The 20293-nt window shown below is 45.8% G+C and overlaps 1 protein-coding gene across 1 annotated transcript in view; it reads left to right on the top strand.

Annotated features, from left to right (window-relative positions):
* SYNM (synemin, intermediate filament protein) overlaps nt 1-20293 on the top strand; it is a 45608-nt gene that overhangs the window by 21340 nt on the left and 3975 nt on the right. Inside the window, exons 2-4 of the mRNA XM_006876501.1 lie at nt 2144-2268; nt 14819-14889; nt 17695-20117. Coding sequence (XP_006876563.1) covers nt 2144-2268; nt 14819-14889; nt 17695-20117 — 2619 coding nt within the window. The remainder of the gene's footprint in view (nt 1-2143; nt 2269-14818; nt 14890-17694; nt 20118-20293) is intronic.

The raw sequence follows: 20293 nt of genomic DNA, 5'->3' as shown, positions 1-20293 counted from the left end.
TCACACCTTAATGTCCTCTTTCAGCTTCTTGCCTTCAAGGTTGCCTGATAAATATCAAGATGCCACTGTTGGTTGTTATGCTGTACCTCAGGGTTTAATTTAGCCTGTTTTGTTTTTAGTCTCTCTCCCACTCCACAACCCCTCTTCTGGCCTTTTCCCTATTGATAAACAGTTCAGGGCCAGCTATGGCTCTTTTGCACTGTCATTTGGTTTTAAGTGGGGACTGTCCCTTTAAATGCTGAGAGGATCTGTGCGCATGCGTGGTAGAAGAACCCTCCAGTGGTGGGGGTGGGAGGCTGTCCGCTTGCTCAGGCACCCCCACTCGAGTCACCAGAATGGAGGTGTGCAGACAGTGAGAGGTCATTGAACAAATACCAAAATAATTAGAGCAAAACAAAACAAAAAATATTGTCTACTTTTTTGTCCAGGGCTCACACAGGCAATAGTCTGTGGCAGGTCTGCTTGCTCCCCCACTTGGTCTTGCTGTTTGGGCTCGCCCAGGTTGTTGGCTCCAGGCCGCTTAGCCTGTCAGGTTCAAAAGTATGAGATTTCTTGCTTCTGCTACAAGTTCCACTAGCTATACGCCTTCAAACTTTAAAAATATTCCTTCATATGTGGTTCAGAGTTTTGGAGCTCTCTCCTGAACCCGCTTTGCCTGCTGTTCTGTGTTATTGCTGACAGAGATCTTCACTGCACCTCTACCCTATCTGCCATCAAGCCCCACCTCCTTTATGATGTTTCTGAGGTCATCCCACAACTCTTCTGATCTTCCGTCATTCGTGTCTAATGTATCAAATCTGTTCTTGAGATGGTCTCTAAATGCAGGTGAGATTTACTAAAGATCATATTTTGACTTTTGTGGACTTGTTTAAATTTTCTTCAGCTTCAGCCTAAACTTGCATATGGACAAGCGTTAGTCTGTTCCGCAGTCAGCCCCTCGCCTTGTTTTGGCTGATGATATTCAACTTCCATTGTTTTTTCTAGCAGATGTAGTCAAATTGATTCCTGTGTATTAGTTTTATGTTGTTGAAAAGGGTATTTACAATGAATAAGTTCTTGGTCTTGTAAAATTCCATCACATAATCTCCAGCAAGATAGAATTATTTTTATCACCAAAGCCATATTTTCCAACTACTGATCCTTCCTCTTTGTTTCTAACTTTTCACATTCCAATCACCAGTAATTCTTAATCAATTTTGATCACATGTTTGGTCAATTTCATCACTGGCTTTAGTAGTTCATGTATAAATTTGAGTAATAGTAGTATTAACTGGTCTTCCTTATTGTTATGTGACGTGGAGTCGGTTCTGACTCACAGCAACCCTGCATAGGGTTTCTGAGGCGGTAAATCTTTATGGGAGTAGAAAACCTCATCTTTCTCCGTGGATCAGCTGGTAGTTTCAAACTGCTGACCATGAGATTAGCAGCCCGATTTGTAACCACTACAATACCAGAGCTCCTGGTCTTTGTAGGCAGATGGATTTTTATCATATCACAGATAGCATTGTACTTCAAGATAGATCTTGAAATGTTCTTTTTGATGATGAATGCAACATCAGTCCTCTTCAATTTGTCATAGTAAACCATATGATTGTTGGACTCAAAATGAATAATGAAAGTCCATTTTAGCTTATCAGTGCCTAGGATATGAGTCTTTATGTATTACATTATACTTTTGACAACTTCCAATGTTCCTAGGTTCATACTTTGTACGTTTCACATTCCTATTATTAATGGATATGTGCTGCTATTTCTTCTCGTCATGAATTATGTCCCATCAGAAAATGAAGGTCCCAAAAGCTTGGCTCTGTTTCCATCATTAGGCCAGCTCTGTATTGAGGAGGCAGCTCTCCAGTCATTATTTTGAGTGCCTTCCAACCTGAGAGGTTCATCTTCTGGCACTATATCAGACAAGTTCCACAGCTATTCAAAAGATTTTTAGGGCTAATCCTTCAGAAATGAAGTGCGTATTTTGTGTTCTTTAGTCTGTCTTTGTCTGGAAACTCTACTGAAACCTGTCCACCATGGTGACCTTGCTGGTATTTAAATTAACATTGGCATATCTTTCAGAATCACAGCAACACATAAGTCGTAATAATTAAGGCAAATTGACAAGACTCTAATGCCCCTGTTTTTTCTTTAGAGAGTGATAGATGGCCTCGAGGATGAGAAGGCCACCCTCACCATGGCCATGAATGACCGGCTGCGGGACTGCCAGAAGCTTGTGCAAGTGAAGACCGGCCTGAGTCTGGAGGTGGCCACCTACCGGTAAGGACATGTGTCTGTCCTCCTTCATGGTCAGCAGTGCAGGAGCATGGCGGCCTTTGCAGAGTCCCCGTGACTTTGTGACAAAGCAGAAAACAACCATTGGCCTGGCCTGGCCAGGATCCCAGGCAGAGAGAGGAGGCGCCTGACTCATTCAGATCAGTGAGTATAAGGGGTAGGGAAAGCTGGGCCTTAGTCTACCTGGTGGCTGCTGTGTCCTGGGCACTGTCTCCTTACTGAATCGGAAGAATTAGGTACTATGTTTACAGATGAGCAGACTTCACTTAGAGGAGTTGCAGGGTTAGAAAATGGAGCCTCGGAAATCCGAATCTATCTGTCTTTCACTTTGTTTTATAACATCCCAGGCTCTGTCTCTACACATCTTTGCTGGCTTAGCTTTGAAGAGCTGTGTCTCTCCCAAAAGATTAGCATGGTACTTTATTTAGGGGAGGCAATTCTGTTTCTCAAGCTGTTGATTTGAACTCAGGATAACCATCTCAGATGAAAAAGCGCAAGGCCCTAAAAGAGACTGGGTGCTAAGTAAGGCAGACAGCGTATCCAGCATTCGTGGGAGGCCTGTGGGTCAGCAGAGCGGACTCCTCCTTCATGTGACCCCTTCCATGCTCCCCACGGGTTGTTAGCTGTCTTTGGTTGAGGTGGTACCTTATTTCTGGCAACTGTCATGCTTCATGAGGACTGTGAGAGGCCCAGATCTGAGAGAGACTAATTTACAATGGAAGGGATTTTAGAGACTCCAGGCTCCTCCCCACTTGTAAGAATGATAACAGTAGCCAATGTTTATTTGCGGCGCCACTGCCTGCCCGACACAGAGCTGAGTTCTTTGTGGCTGTTCAGTACTCACAGTAACGTTGTACAGCAATTACTATTTACCAGTTTTACAGAAAAGAGCTTGAAGCCTGGAGGTGGGCTCCTGGCAGGCAGGGGGCAAAGCTAGATGTATGTGGCTTCAGACCCTTGTCTTTCCCACCGAACCATGTGAGGCAGACACAGTACCCCTTCTCTCCCAGGACTGTTGGAAGTATAAACTGATCATAGATGTGAACAAGCTTTGCTTCCTGGGAGAGTTACTAAACCTGTGGATGATCGAAGAGGCCAGGGTCTACTATTCTGGTTAAGAGCAGCGTAGGGATGGAGTCCAGAGTTGAGCACTCCCTATAAACCACCTCGGTAATCTTCTGATCCCTGCTTGGCCCTAGGATTATCAGGATGTCCTGGGATACTTTGATGTCCATTAGAGGACAGACTATTTGAGTGGTGGATGCTCGTGGTTCACATTGCAGTTCTTGGCCAGCCCCACCTTTTCTGGATGGGAGACCTGAGTCCTCGGGCTCTCGGCAGGGCCCTCACTGCCCTCAGTGAGGATTAGGGTGATATCTGTTGGAGGCATAGCAGTCTGTGGAGAAGTGTCTGCTGACACAGGGTGGTCCTGGACCAATCCCCAGGGGCCTTGTTGGATTTCCTCTCTGAGAGCCACACTGCAATCGGGTCCTGCCAGGGGACTGGTGGCCAGAACTCAGAGAGAAGCATTATCTAGCCTGTCTTTCACCAAGGTGCATCCTGGTGTGAACAAATCACAAAAGTAAATGGATAGAATAAGCAAAAACATGCTGAGTAGGATGTTTGAAGCTTGACTAATAAGGGAGACGTAATAAACCATCCTGGGGTGCGCTGTGGGCTAATGGGTCAGACTGCAAAGTCATTTGAACTGCAAGGTCGGTGGTTCAAGCTCACCAGCTGTTCCTTGGAAACCCTATACAGGGTGGCTATGGGTCGGAATCAACTCAACGGCACTTAATAATAACAATAAACCATCAGATTTTATTGGTTGGGGAAGGGAAATTTTAAGTAGGATATTTTTCAGTTCCAATTGATAGAAACCCTCCTGAGACTGATGTAAGTCAAGTGGACAGTATTACTTATATGATGAAAATGCCCTTCATTTCCAGCACTCTTGGTCCCAGGTGTTTGAAAGAGGCATCTGTCCTTGCTGTCTCCCTAGTCTCTTTCTTTTTGTCTCATCTCATCCATGGCGGGATGGTCCCCAAACAGCACTAGGTTTATGCCCTTTTCAACGTCTTTCTCAACAGTTCCCATAAAACTACTGGGCCTAGCTCTGTGGCTTCACTGGGTCATGTGTCCAACCCGAGATGGTCAGAGGTGTGAAGTGCTCTAGGCATGGACAGGGTCAGCCTCTTGTGAGGCACATGGGCTGAGATTGGCGGGGAAGGCCCCCAATCAGGTATGTTGCACAGTAGATGCAGGGCAGACTTAGGAACAGCTGTGTCTCACCATGTTGTTGCTTCTGGGGCAGGGGCAGGGGCAGGGTGAGTCTCCCACCTCGGCAGTCGTAATTTCCCATTCCCTTTGTTTAGTAGCTCCCTGGGTTAGAATCAGTAGATGTTTACCTGTTCTTTGTTGCTCTGGCCTCTTTGTCCTGTTCTCTGTCCTAAGAAGGCAGGTAAATTGTCTGGGGCCAGCTTTTTGGGGAGATTCACAATTTTCAGGCATTGATCAGGAGCCATTTTGCTGACTGTCAGCAGGGACAGAGTTTATTACTTGTCTGTTGCTGACATTTCCCTAATGCATCTATGAATAGACATTTCCCTAATGCATCTATGGATTTGGGGAAATGAATTATTGATTTCATTGTACAGCTTTCTGCTGTCTACATTTGCCTGGGGAACATCAGGAGCCTGTCTCAGAGCCCAGCCTGGGAGTCTGTAGGTTCCCAACCTCAGTGGGTAGGTTTGTTGCAAGCCTTCCCAGCATTCAGGGCGTAATATGCAAGATGCCCACAGACGTAAAAAGACAGACAGGCAACTGAATACACATCATTTCTTTGTAATGGAATTTTCGGGGCTTAACATTTTTGCCATCGATAGCTATCCTGAAAACAAGCACTTGGTGTCACTCTGTATTGTGAGTTGCCATCCAGTTGATTCCGAATCATGGTGATCGCATGTGCAGAGTGGAACTGCTCCATGAGGCTTTCATGTAGCAGATCGGATGGCCCAGGTACCTCTGGAGGGGTTGAATAGTCGAGTGCTGAACTGGTTGTACCACTCAGGGATGCCTGTTACCATGTACTCTTTTCCTATTCTGCGCTGCTGCTCCCATTCTGAGAACTGTGAACATCGATATCTGAGCCAGGTCGTTTTTTCTGCCTCGGCCCTTACACGTCCATCAGTGCCCATTTGGTCCTTAGGATCCATCTTTGAGAAAGTCACCCTTCCTGGCTTACAGAGGGCAGCAGGGACATGCCACCTCCCCAGGGGACCTCAGCCCATGTTCCCACCAGTTTTGTCTAGGGGAGTTCACAGTGGCTGATGCTGTGGCTTGAATGGCCTCCCCCTCCTGATGTGCCCAGGTTTCCCTTGTGATGGTCCTTTCTCCAAGACTGATGAGTTGAAGATCATTACTGGTACGTTATCTGACTCAACGTTTCATCTGTAAGAGCAGCAACTCTGGCATGTTCAGGCAAACCCAGGATAGCTGGGATTGGTCAGCTATGTAGTGGCAGCCGTGGAGCATCACAGACACCTCCACACCCAGACTGTTGCCTTCATGGTGAAGAAGAAACATTCAAAAGATAAGAAGAAAATTCAAAACAAAACTCACGGAGTCTAAGATGAGTTTTTCCTCAAACTGAGTTGTCCAGTGCACAGTCAGAAAGGAGGTACTGCCTAGGCATCTCGTGCTGTTTCCAAAAGGCCACTGTTGGACCTAGATGCATACTCCAAAGGCTTGAAAGCAGGGACTCAACCTGCTCAATGTGCCCACCGGTGTGGTGGAGGCTGGGGTCCCAGGCCATGACTCCTACTCAGTGGTTTATCCTGCTCCCTCCCGGATGACTTCCTCTTGCTCTGCTCCCACCCCTTCCGTCTGGACCTCACCAGCAGCAGTAGCGACACGGACAGCTGGAAGTGGGCTCTCATCAGGTTGTAATATGGGGCTCATACATTGTCCAAATCACGTAACATCCGATTACACAGGACATGTTGTAGACATTAAGCAATACATACCTAGATACCTCTGGTAGTGTAGTGGTTATGAATCGGGCTGTGAATCGCAAGGTCACCAGCTGCTCCGCAGGAGAAAGATGAGGCTTTCTGCTCCCATAAAGATTTACAGCCTCGGAAACCCTGTTCAGGGTCGCTATGGGTCGGAACCAACTCAAACTCTGTTCAGGATCGCTATGGGTTGGAACTGACTCGATGGCACTTAGCGACAACAACCTAGATACCAAAAAGCAAACAAACCAACCAAAGTAGTTTCTGTGGAGTCGATTCTGACTTACGGCAATCCCAGTTGTGTCAGAGTAGACCTGTTCTTCAGTGTAAAGTGTAAATTTCAGAAGTAAATTACCAGGTCTTTCTTCCCAGACAACTTTGCATAGACTTGACCTGTCAGACTTTTGGTTAGCTAGTAGCTGAGTACTTAAGTGTTTACACCATCCAAGGACTCTACGTGCAACGTAATATCACTCAGCCATAAAGATATATGAAGTCTTAACACATGTCACAACATGCATGAACCTGGAAACATGCTGAGTGAAATAAGCCAGACACATGAGGGCAAATACTGTATGATCCCACTCATCTGAGATAGCTATGATATGCAAATGTATAGGGACCGGAGTTTAGAGTGGTGACCAGGGGTTGGGGGCAGGTAGGAATGGGGCGGTATCATAGAAGGACAGACCAGCCTAGCCGGTCTTAGGAATTGCTGTTTTATTTGTGTGTGAGAACACTGGGTCAGAAAGCCAGCGCAGTGTCGCTGTCCCTTCGTTGCTGCACTGCATGGGGCTGGACTTGCGACTGTGGATTCTGAGAGAAGAGGAAAGCCCTGGTCCTGTGGAAGCCACAGGTCTCGGTTGTGCTGCGTCCCCAGTGTAGGCGTCTGGGTTTGGAGATGGTCTTCCACAGATGATAGAATCACAGGGTGTGTTTCTGGAGTGGTTAGAGTAGAGATACTCCAAAATAGAATTGGGCCTAGCTCCCATGCGGAGAATTTGAAAGAGCACTAATTTAATTGGTTTGGGTGGGGCCAATTCCCCAGGGTAGGGAACCGATCCTTGGGTTCCATTGCTCATAGAGTGGCGTGTCCACACAACCTTAGCCTCCCAAGGGGAATGCAGACTCTGGAACAACGCCAGACCTCTTGAGTCAAAGTCTGCATTTCATCAAGATTCCTGTGCACATCACTGTTTGCACACCTGCCCACGGGTGTTGAAGGACATGCTAAGCCTGTCCACAGTAGCCAGGAAGGAGGAAGACAGAGGAAAACAGGAACTGCTATACCAGTGTACATTAGGCCCCATATGCCGTTTTTTGCACACTGCATGCAGACAGTGTGGCTGTCTTCATAGCGCCCACTGGACCTGTGTGTGGTCACAGACCCTATGTAGCCAGCTGGACAGACTGCGCTTGAGAGGCAGCAGGTATTTTGCTTGAACAGAATTGTAGGTTTGAACTCTATAGATGAGCAACCCAACTCAGCAGTTTAGTCTCATTTTACTGATTCATGTCAAAATGGCTGTCTAGGTTTTGTTGACATTTTATTATGAAAAATTTAAACATAAGATAACTTGAAAGATTTGTGTACCTACCACCTCAATTAACATTTTACTAAATCATCTTTCTCATCTGAGTTCCTGCCCATCCCTTTGTTCACCATCATGTTTTGTGTCTGCATTTCATCTCGGACCATTAATGAATAATAATATGATACATGGTTTATTTAGCATCCCCTCCCCCATGTACCAGGTGCTTTGTAAACAGTGTCTCCAGTTTTATAACTTCACCAAAGAAGTGTATTTGCCATGTAATGAGGGTCCAATGAGGTTGTTCGTTAAAAGGTGTCACAGCTAATACGTAAAGGGCTGGAGATTTGAACTTGGCAGAAGCCAGGGGCTCCCCTCTGCGCTCTGCTGTTGTGAAGGTAACGGAAAGGTGTTGATACACGAGGATACTGGCAGAAGGTGGCGAAGACCTGATCCTGCGCTCCTGCTGGGATGGTGGCTGGGGGAGGCTGGTGAAGCATGCACACAAGGCTTCCTGGAGGAGGTGGAGAAGGATATCATGTTTGGTAAGGTGGAGGGTCAGAGAAAAAGAGGAAGATCCGCAATGAGATGGATTGGCGAAGTGGCAGCATCAATGGGCTCAAGCATGGCAACAGTAATGAGGTTGGCCCAGGATCGGGCAGTGTGTCGTTTTGCTGTGAATAAGGTTGCTATGAGTCGGTACTGACTTGATGGCACCTAACAACAACAACCATATATGTTATAGAAAGGATAAAAATAGAAAGGAAAATAAAAAATAATTCTAATATAACCATGTTTTTGCATAGGTACCTTCTTTATATAATACTTTTTTATAGCATAAGCTTGATTTTTTTCCAAGTAAAAACAATACTATTTTAAATGACTTCCTTAATGAATGTGACAGTAAAAAACAAAACGTATGCTATTTCTCAAAAATAAACTTTCATAATTTAGTTTTAAATTTTAGCTCCTAGGGCACATGTTATTGTTACTAAGTGACATCAATTCGGTTCCAACCCGTAGCAACCCTGTGTAGGTTTCCAAGGAGTGTGACTGGTTAGCTTGAACCACTGACCTTGCAGTTCAAACCAACTTTGCAGGCCAGCACATTAACCCACAGCGCCACACCAATACTCCCAGTGCCAGATTTATTTATTGCCTACAGTCTTTAGGCAAACCTTTTTTACAGGGTTAAATTTAGAAACATCTAAAAGCCTTGTGTGTCTATGCGCTTTCTTTTTCTGATTTCGGGGAGCAGAATCAGCACTTTTTTCCCCCTTTAATTTTTTATTGTGACTTGAGTGAAGGTTTACAGAGCACATCATCAGTCTAAATTCAACAAATCGTACACTTTTCTTCATCTCAGTGATTTCAGTCCCTTCAATGTGACATCACTGACCACTTCCTCCCTGTGTTTCTAGTTTCCATTCACCCTTCTTTCCCAACCCTTCTGAGTTTTGTCCTTGGAGAAATGCTGCCCTTTTCATCTCGAATAGTTGATCATTCTATGGTATTGGCCATTCTATAGGAAAAACTAGTGATGTTCCCCCTGTATACTAACCTATTGCTCGGCTGAACATGGAACTATGGCGGTGAGCTCAGTTCTGGGCTTGAAGGGTGACCAAGGGCTATAATCTCAAGGTCCCACCTGTCTTTATCTGATCAGTAAGCCTGGTCTTTTTTATGAATCAGAACTTTTTCAACTGAGGACAAGAAACTACTGACCACAAAGTTGGCAGTTCAGACCCACTGCCTGCTCCTCAGAAGTCCTATAAAGCGTCTCTGTGAGTCAGAACCGATTGATGGCACTTTGCTGAAATGACACATAAACTTCTAAATGTCATATGTTGGGAAACAAGGACGACTGGACACAAGAAACACAAGGAGGATGTGGTCAGTGATGTCACATTGAAGGGATTGAAATCATTGAGATGAAGAAAGGTATGATTTGTTGAATTTAGACTGATAATGTGCTCTGTAAACCTTCACTCAAGTCACAATCGAGTGTTGTTAATGATGTTGTTAATGATATTTCTAGTTGTCCCTTTATATTTTAGGCCATCTATATTGTGATTTTGTTTTTAAAGGGGCCCTATTGGTGCTCTGTGGTAAGCATTGGACTATACTAACCACAAGATTGGTAGTTCAAATGTACCAGTTGCTTGAAAGGAGAAAGAAGAGGCAGGCTGCTCCTTTAGAGATGAACGGCTTCAGAAACCCTAAGAGTAGTTCTGCTCTGTCCAGTAGGGTCCCTAGAAGTCAGCGTCGATTGGATGGGTTTAGTTTCTGGTTGGTATATTTTTCAGTTGAACCTGTACCATGTGCAGGTGAATGCTATGTGACAAATAAGGAAGATCCTGGAAGAACTGATGCATTTGAATTGTGTGGTTGGCAAAGAATATTGAAGATGTCGTGAACTTTCAGAAAGATGAACAAATCTGTCTTGGAAGAAGGAGAGCCAGATGCTCCTTCTAAGGGAGGGTGGCAAGACTTAGTTTATGTATTTGGACATGTTGGCAGGGGGGCTCAGCACTTGGAGAAGGACATCGTACTTGCAAAGCAGTCAGTGAAAAAGAGGAAGATCCTCAATGAGATCGAGTGACACAGTGGCTGCCATAATCGTTCAAATGTAGGAACTGATGTGAGGATGGTGCCGGATTTGGCAGTGGTCCGTTCTGTTCTACACTGGGGCGTTAGGAGTCGGAACCAACTCAACAACCCCCAACAATAACATACCTTTCCTGCATCCCTTCAAAAGAAAGCGTGTCTTAGAGATTTCTAAGTGTCTTGGAAAAATGCATTTAAAAACAAAACAAAACACCTAAATTATCAGCCTACATTATTGTTTTCCCTACTTTTAAAGTGAGTCACTGATGGTTTAAGTAGCTCGTTGAAGCTCACAGATCTGGGAACCGGATGTGTCAAGATTCCAACCTAGCTTCTTATTCTGTTGACTCCTCCCTGAGCGTCCTCTCTATTTTATGAGTTGTTTTCAGTCCTGTTTATCATCCTATTATTTTCATCCTCCAATACTGACAAATAGGATTTCAGCAAGTGACGGAGTAAATTACCAGAACTTGACACAACCTTGTCACCTGGTCTTCTGATTCTAATCTTGAATCGGAGCCCTCCTCCCTGTGACTGAGAGGCCACGGGGGGCAGAGCAGGGGCCTGGATTCAGCACCAGCTCTGCCCCATGAAGCCTGTCTGGTGCTCAGCTTTTCTCATCTTTTGCACCACACCTTACAGCTCTGGGGGTCGGCATACCCCCTTTATTCTTCTTCAGCGCTTCATCTGCTTTCAGCTTAGAAAGCAGCATGTGAGCACTTCAAGGACATCACTTCTGGAAATGCTGTTTCCCTGTCCCCCTCCTCCCTCAAGTTTGCCCTCTGTCCGTTTAAGGTGGACACACTGCTTGGTGGCACTGTGGCCATCGTGCTCAATGACAGAACCTCACTAGGGACCACAGGGAGCCTGTTAGGTCGTGGAGCCTGGCCACAGGCCACCTCACAGCCCACTTCCACTGTGGATTCATGTCGACTCGTTTTCTGCACGGGTTTGCCTGGTTTCTCTGTAAGCAGCTGCTAACCTGTGGAGCTGTATGAAATGTTCAGTAATAACCTGTGAATCACAGGGTTGGCATTTCTGTTACAGCGTAGAGGTAGTGTTCCTCCACCGTTCTCAAAATAGCTCAGCTAGGTTCAATTGGAGCCTATGAAGACCTTCTACCTATTTCTTGAAGTTACAGGAGTCTGTTCCTAAGGCTCCCGAGGATGTACCTTTAAGAGCTTTTCAGAGCTCATACAGTTAGTTCTAACATCTCCATAGAGGTTTTGTGTATGCCTTTGACATACAAGTCTCATGTATGTTGATGGGAGGTGGGATAATTTGTATGTAGTTGAGATGTGTCTATGAAAACGTGAATTAAACCACCAGTGTCGTGCTGTGCATGTAAGGTGATACATGCTCCCACCTTCCAAGAGCAATCCTGTGGGGCCGGATTCCCAGTTAAGAGCTTCATTTTACTATGGGAAAGCTCTGGAAGAGAGTTTTGAGTAAAAGTACCAAGAAGTTGAATTTACTTTAATGATCTGGGGTGCGCATGGTGGCTCTGTAGGATAGGAACTGGACTGGAAACCACAAGTTTGGTGATTTGAGCCCACCAGCTGCTCCGAAGGAAAAAGATGAGGCTTTCTGCTCCTGCAAAGATTTTAGAACCTCAGAAACCCTACAGAAGGTGGCTAAGAGTTGGAACCAACTCAGTGGCACTTAGCAACAACAACAACATTGTGGTAGAATTTGTGCCTTCCATAGGAGAGACGCAAGTTTGACTACTAGTCAGTGCACCTTACGCGCCACGAGGCCCTGTCTGCCAGAGGAAGCGCTATGTTGCTGCGATGCTGGACACATTTTAGTGGACCTTCCAGGCTAAGATGGACTAGAAAATTAGGCTGGTGATCTACTCCTGAAATCTACCGTCTGATGGTGCAGGACTGGGCTGTGTTTTGTTCTGTTGTTCATGGAGTCTTCATGAAGATCAGGCATGGAGGGTCTGTCTGCACAATTTGTACTTTCTGAAATGTGTATGCAATGCCAGCATCTCTGATCTGGATGCACAGGAGTGGATGAAAGCCAGGCTGCCTGGATACACAACTCTGCCTCCGTTAGGCTGTGTGACCTCAGTCAAGACACTTGTTCTCTGTTCTTCAGTTTCTCAGCCATAAAGTGAGGCAACCATGGACTGCGCACTGTAGGATTGCTAAGAGAGCTGCATGAAAAAACAGACATGAGATGCAAAGCCTGCTTGGTGCTCTGAGTTGTATCTTGCCCCCTTCAGACGACAAGCTTCTTGGGGGTCAGGGGCCCTGTGTCCTAGCATCCTACTCAGACTTCCAAACCCAGGAACTCTTTTGGCTATTGGATTTCTCTCAAAAGAGGAACAAAAGTACTCTCTTTTGTGGGATAGGGAAAGCACATTTCCCCCCAGAAGGTCTGCCAGTCCTGTTCTCTGCTGACCTGAGCCTGCCAGCCTTTGTGGCCTGAGTGAGGACCCACACTCCCCAAGGCTTCGTGCTGATCTGAACTAGAACTTGACTGCTTACGAAGCCCCACCGTGGACCATGTACAACTCAGAACAGGGTCCCTCTGTGGCTGTCATCCTGGCCCGGGGGCCCTGGGAGTCGGACATCTTCTCCCAGTGTTCCTCATAACAGGCCTTGGGATTTTCTCAGAGCTGGGAACTACTTGTGTTTCTGAAACCTGAAGTGCTTAGTCATGAGGGTGGCTGGTGTCCTGTTTCCTCACTCTCCCCAGTGGAGCCCTGCAGGGTCACTGCCATCTCCATGGGCTCTGTAAACATTCAGCATCCACTCATGTGTTTGTCAGTTGTTGCTCCCAGAACAAACTTTCATGGTGTAGCGCTCATTGCAGCAGAATTTTTCTAGTTTTCTCTGCCTGTTTCTTTGGTAGGTGCTTTCCTTGCTATCTTTAAACTTCCCACAGGATCCTGTACTTATGGGAACCACCACCGTTTTAAATTTAGAACACTGGGAACAAAACTTGCTGCCATTTTGCCCGAGCCACGAATTCCTGCTCTGAGCTGGGCATCCCCTGTGCTTTTCATGCCCAGCTCCCAGCAGTGACGTCAGCATTACACATGCGCTCTGGCTCTGGTGCCCTTTGTATTTCTTGGACCTGCAGCTCAGTGACGTCATACATCACTCTAGCAACCACACAACAGTTGTTCTCCAGCCGTCAGTCCCTGGTCAGCTGCTTTGATGGCCAGTTGACACCAGTGGCGAGCCCACCAGCAGCACGTTGGTTTGTAGAAGCCCAGAGCCTACTGTGCCATCTCCTGTCATTAAAGCTTGCTTAAGTCACAGATGTGGATAACAACTAATGATAGCTCCAGGATTTCAGACTTTCAGAGCTAGAGATCATAGGGGTGAGGCCGCGATGGTTCGGTGGTAGAATTCTTGCTTTCCTTGCTGTAGGCTTGGGTGTCATTCCCAACCAATGTACCTCATGTACAGGTACACTGTCCATCGGTGAAGACTTGCTGTGATGCTGAACAGGCTACAATTACAATAGGTTACAATTTTAGAAAATTAATTTAGGGAGACAGGCATGGGGATCTCCTTCTGAAAATCAGACAGTGAAAACCCCATGGACCACAGTGATCAGATCTGTAATCAGTCGTGGGCACGGAGCAGGACTGGACAGCGTTTCATTCTGATGTGAATGGGGTTACCATGACTTAGGAGCTAATGCAACAGTTATTAAGAACAAGAGCACCAACAACAGAATTAGAAGTAGTCAAGTGGCTTCCATCCATTGTGCGAAAGGAAGCTGCTCGGGATGGAGTGAGGTGATGTGGTTGAAGAAGTGGTCTACAACTCCCGCTTTTCTTCTGTCTTGTCCACCTTCCATCTCTTTTCTTCCTCTCCAGAACACCCTACAGAACCATTTGAAAATCACAGGTGCAGGCCAACTGCATCTATGTAACCCTTGTCCATCTGGTTATTGCCCACAATCCCAGACAGAACCCAGAGGATGTTGAAAGTGATTGAGGCTCCCTAGCCCAGGGTGGGGTCCCATGGTTAAGCCAGATCCCTTCCTGCCCCCTTGGGCCCCCATCTCTCCAGCTTCGTGTTGTTTTTCTTCCCTTGCTCTAGGTTTGAAAGGGCTTTCTAGATGGGCGTGGCTCGTTTGATTCCTTCAGCTGGTGTTAAGTGACCACAGGTGGCAGACACTGCTGGGTGCTGGGGACGTTGTAGTGAGCAGACCAGCACAGCCTGGCTCGGGGTCTGCTGAGGCTGACAGGTGGGCTCACATGGGGGACTCTATCCACACTCTTCAGATGTGAGTTCTACAAACCATGGCACTGTGACAAGATGGTCAGTAACCAACTACGACAGGATACATTGTTTGAGCAACACTGATTCATCTTTTATTTCCTAATGAATTCTTTTTTTAAAATTATTTTTACAGAGCCTTATTGGAAGGAGAAAGTAATCCAGAAATATTGACCTGGACTGGACACACTGAAAATATACCACAAGGTAAATATTTTAAAAACTAGTTCTTTAACTTTTAAACTGCTTCAATAATGGTAGTCTGGAGCTGTCCAGGTCTTCTGGTCCCACGGCATAGGAGGCAGCTGTTCATGGAACCATAACGGTAGACTTCTTAAAAATAATACTTTCCACCTTTACTTTTCAATGAGACATTGTCCCTTTATGACATTTCAAAGATTTGACAGGTCACTGAGTGCTAATCATCTGTGATAAAAGCAATTTGGTCTTAGACAGTGTCCACGAAAGCTTTCTGATATTGAGAGAAACTTTGAAAAAAGCAAAGCTGTCCAGATCAGTGACCACCAGTCTGCCCGGCGGCATCAGTTAGCGTGTACTCGACTTGTAGGTTTCCTAAGGCATCTGGTCGAGTGAAACATACCAACGATCATGACGATGACACAGGTTCAGGAAACACTTTGGTCTCTGTGAGTCAGGGCTGACTCGTCAGCAACTAACAACAAACCCATCTTTTTTCTTTTTAAACGTATCCACACACAAGTCTGAAAATATAGCATGCAACCTATATATGTTGTTGTTGTTAAGTGCTGTCGAGTCGGTTCTGATCCATAGTGACCCTGTATAGGGTTTTTGGGGAGCTGCTGGTAAGCTTGAACTGCTGAACTTACAGTTCAAACGACTTTGCAGTCCAGCACATTAACCCACAGTGCCAGATGAGGACTCCTAACCTATATATATATTGTTGTTGTTGTTGTTGTTGTTATGTGCCGTGGAGTCGGTTCCGACTCATAGCGACCCTGTACAGGGTTTCTGAGGTTGTAAATCTTTACGGGAGCAGAAAGTTTCATCTTTCTCTGACGGACCAAACAGCTGGTAGTTTTGAACTGCTGACCATGAGATTAGCAGCCCGATTCGTAACCACTATGCTACCAGAGCTCCTTAACTTATATATATATACACAGAAAGTATATTTAGAGAAAAAAGGATTGTGAACTAAGCTGTGATGACCAACATTTTTAAGTCAACCAATAAACCACTTGCCATTGAGATGATTTCAACTCATGGTGAGCCCATGTGTGCTAGAATAGATTGCCAGTCCTTTGTCGTGAGGTGCCTCTGGGTGGCCCTTGAACCTCTAACCACTCAGTTGGCAACCTAGCAAGTTACCCATTTGTACCACCCAGGGATTCCTTGAAGAGTATAGAGATTCAATATTTTCAAACTAAATTTATTTTAGCAATTATATATGATAATAAAAGAAGATAAATTTAGAACAAAGATTTCTGAATATTAGACTTACTAGATTTTTTAGACTTTGAGTTTCCAAATAGTTCTTTGTCCTATACAGTATTCCCAGTTAACTACGTATTGAATAAATGAAGAGATGAATTTCTAGATAGTGAATTTATGAATACTTACTAAGCAGTATTGCTTAAAATAGTGTTGGCTGAGTGTCTACAAGCTGACCATGCCAAAATCAGCCTGTGATCTTTTCTTGCTGAACCTTCATTAAAAACCAGTTGGTTCCTACACATTTCCTGAATGTTCATCTTCTGAGACATCTCAGTTTAATGTATGCTTAACTGGAAGGAGGATCTATGGAATATCCTGGCCTGATCTCTCTCTTGTATCCTGGGATCTATCCCAAAGTAGCCTGTGACCTTCACTGCCTTCCAAAAAGCCAAAACCAAACTCACTGCCATCAAGGCAATTTCGACTCATAGTGACCCTCCATAGGCTTTGTGAGTATGTAAATCTTTATGGGCGCTGACAGCCTCCTCTTTCCCCGCTTGAAGGGACTGGTGGGTTTAAAGTGCCAAGCTTTCAGTTAGCAGTTCAGTGGAGGCCAAAGAAAAGAGAAGGCTGTATCCCAGCTCAGCAGGCTGGGGTGTGACTATGCACCTTGGGCACCATTCCTAAAGGCAGGCTACCCAGGAAGCGTTTGGACTCTCTTCAGATGGTCCTGAACAGAGCAGGAAGTCCTGTTGGCTGCCTGTAGATTCCCAAACCATGCAGTTAAAACAGACTAGTGTTGGTAGCTGGTCTGATTCCGGCATTGGCGCCTTTTCAACTGAGAAGGCTGTCAAGGATAAAAATAGAAGAAATCCTGACACTTTAAAACAAAAAAAAAAGTCAATGTCTCAAGATTTGTTGGCCAAAGATAGAAATCGGTGAAAACTAGAACCATGTCCAAGGGGAGAAGGGGCAATGTGGTTTGGTGTTTGATAATTCATTTATGTACATTGTAATTATAAAGCTCTTCTCTACTGAAATAAGTACAACATACTTAACAAAGTAGAATTTAATGATTCCAAAGTATCATAAGATCGTGAAATAGCAGGCACAAAACTAGCCCCCCTGGCCTTTCTGCGTATGTACTGTGCTCTACAATCAGATGGTTGACGTTTTTATTAAGGTGGGTGAATATCTTAAGATCAGTAACTGGAGAAAGGTGTTAGGCTTTGTAGTATTTGTAGTACGATATTTTCTTGTATCAGGGTTTAAAAAACTACTGAAAAATAATTTGGGCATTGAGAATATTTTATTTATAATGACATTTGTATTGTAATACCTGTCCTGGTATGATACTGTAGGATAAGCACTGGACTGCTAGCCACAGGGTCGGTTGTTCAAACCCACCAGCTGCTCCTTGGAACCACTATGCTGGGTTGCTATGAATCAGAACTGCCCAATGACACTTAACAACAACAACATAGGAATGCCGTGTGTTTATTATGATGGATGGGGCTTGATCTGTGGGGATGCTTTTTAAGATGAAAAAAGGTAACGATTATTACGATTTTTAACAAATGGTTTGCTCAATTCTTACAGAATTCAGAAACACATCCTATCAACACTTCAACACAGTGTTACAGAGGGAGAATGAAAGAAATCTATTTCAAAGGCAGAAAGCACCTCCCATGCATTTAAATCACCGCGCAGGGGTGTATGCTAACCGGTCGGTGCACCTTGGACCTCAGACTACTATCAGAAGCGCTGCCCGAGGTGGCTTCCTAGGCTCAGGATATTCATCCCGAGCCACTGTTCAGCAAGACAATGACAAAACTGCCAACAATCAAACCGGGTTCAGAACTTTTTCTCCAACCTATTGTCTTTTAAGAAAAGCGGAAATACAATTGAAAGCACTTCCCGAAAGACCCAAAACAGAAGGTGCAAGTGATGCCGCCAGTCGTATAGCCAGAGGTTCCACCGTTGCCCAAGACACTTACCGAGAACGCCAAGACAACATGGCAGCGGGTGCTTCTGAGAATGTGTGGTCAAATGAGAGGACTGTTATTTTGGGAAAGAAAACAGAAGCGAAAGCCACAAGGGAGCAAGGAAGGAATATCCCAGTAATTATCCAAACAAAGCAAGCAGAGAAATTGTTTGATTCTAAAGAGAAGGCATCTGAAGAGCGAAACTTAAGGTGGGAAGAACTTACAAAGTTGGATAAAGAAGCAAGAAAGAGGGAAAGTGAGCACATCAGGGGAAAGCCTAAAGGAAAGGAATCGCTGAAGGAGAAAAATGTGCGAGAAAGAGAGATACCAGTTCGTCTAGAAGCTTCCCAGGGCAGCATCCCAGAGGTGTCCCCAAAAGGCTTCCAGACGCCTGGTAAGAAGGCTGTCGGTGGAGAGACAGAGACTAAAGAGAGGAGGTTCCGACTGGACACCAGTAACACCGCTAGCTCTCTGAAAGATGACTCCATGACCAAAACCATCGCAGAAAATGTTGTCTCCAGTATTCTTGAGCAGTTTACTCAGTCTCCAGATACAGAAGCATCTGTGAATTCTTTCCCAGACACAAAAGTCACTTACATGGAAAGGAAAGAGCTTCCTTTTCCTGACAGGAAAACAAAGACCGAACTCATCGTGGAGTCTAAACTGACGGAGGATATTGATGTTTCCAGTGAAGCTGGCCTGGACTACCTTTTAAGCAAGAATGCAAAGGAAGTGGAGCTGAAAGGAAATTCCACTGAGCGGATGATAGGGGAGATAATCAATCTAGGTCTGAAAGGAAGAGATGGAAAAGCAAAGGTCATCAATGTGGAGATCGTTGAAGAGCCCATGAGCTACGTAGGAGAAGAGAAGGCCGAGGAGTTCTCCACCCTGTTTAAAGTGGAGGAGGTTGACGATGTGTCTCCGGGTTCCAAAGGGCTTGTTGAGGAAAAAGAAGGTGATGGAGAAGCAGGCATCACCTCAGTCAGTCAACACAGAAGGAACAAGCAGCCCCCTCATCACTTAACTCATGTTGAAGAAGTGACAGAGGCAGGTGACTGGGAGGGGGAGCAGAGTTACATTGTGTCGACTCCAGATGAGCACCTGGGGGGCCACGACAGAGATGAAGGCTCGGTGTATGGGCAGATCCACATTGAAGAAGAATCTACCATCAAGTACTCATGGCAAGATGAGATTGTGCAAGGGACCCGGAAAAGGAAGACAGACGACACATCAGAAGAGAAGGTTGTGAAGCCATGGGACATTCCAGCTTCCCCTCTAGAGGGGGAACTGCGTTCTTCTCACTGGATAGAACCAGTGAAAAGGGGCGAGTTTCATGCTGAGCCCACAGTCATTGAAAAGGAAATTAAAATACCGCATGAATTTCATACTTCCATTAAGGGAGTTTTCTCCAAGGAGCCCAAACACCAGCTAGGAGAGGTTATTGGACAGCTGGAGGAAAACCTTCCAGAGCGAGTGAGAGAAGAGCTGTCTGTCCTTACCCAAGAGGGGGTGGGCGAGCCCGGGGTCTTTTCCGTGGATGTCCAGAAAGTCCAGACCTTCAGCAGCGGCTCCATGACCTTAGTTGCTGAAGTCAACCTCTCGCAGGAGGTAGACGCTGAGAAGTTAGACCTGGATGAACTGCACAGATGTGAAGCTAGTGAAATAGAGAAAGCCGTGGAGTCGGCAGTTCGAGAAAGTTTGACCAAGAGACGTAGTAACCAAGAGCTCGTTGGAAGCCCTAGCAAGGAAGGTGGAGTGGAGGCCCCAGTCACCGGCATTAGCTTCAAACGTTGGGCCACCAGGGAACTGTACAGCCCCTCATGTGAGGAGGATGCTGCCAGCCAGGCCTCTTCCAGCACAGAACAGGCCCAGGGTCCAGTGTTGGCTACCGTGGAAGTCAGCAGCCCCAAGGGGCTTGTCCAGTCCCACGTGCTGGAGGACATAAGGCAGTCTGTAAGGCACATTAAAATAGCAGCCCCTGAGATGTGGAGGACTGAGCAAGTCTTGTCTGAAGGAGCTAGATCAGCAGTGGGAGAGGTAAGTGGGGAAGGTGAGGAGACCTCAATCAGGCAGAGCACTCAGCTGAAGCCAGTTGGTCTGGAAGTCCTCGTAAGCTGCCTCCAGTTGTTGTTGTTGTTAGGTGCCATCGAGTCGGTACCGACCCATAGCGACCTTATGCACAGCAGAACGAAACACTGCCCAATCCTGGGCCA

Source organism: Chrysochloris asiatica, unplaced genomic scaffold (genome assembly GCF_000296735.1).
Source record: "Chrysochloris asiatica unplaced genomic scaffold, ChrAsi1.0 scaffold00384, whole genome shotgun sequence".
NCBI lineage: Eukaryota > Metazoa > Chordata > Mammalia > Afrosoricida > Chrysochloridae > Chrysochloris > Chrysochloris asiatica.
The sequence above is the reverse complement of the archived record's forward strand: the minus strand, read 5'-3'. Positions and strand labels throughout refer to the sequence as shown.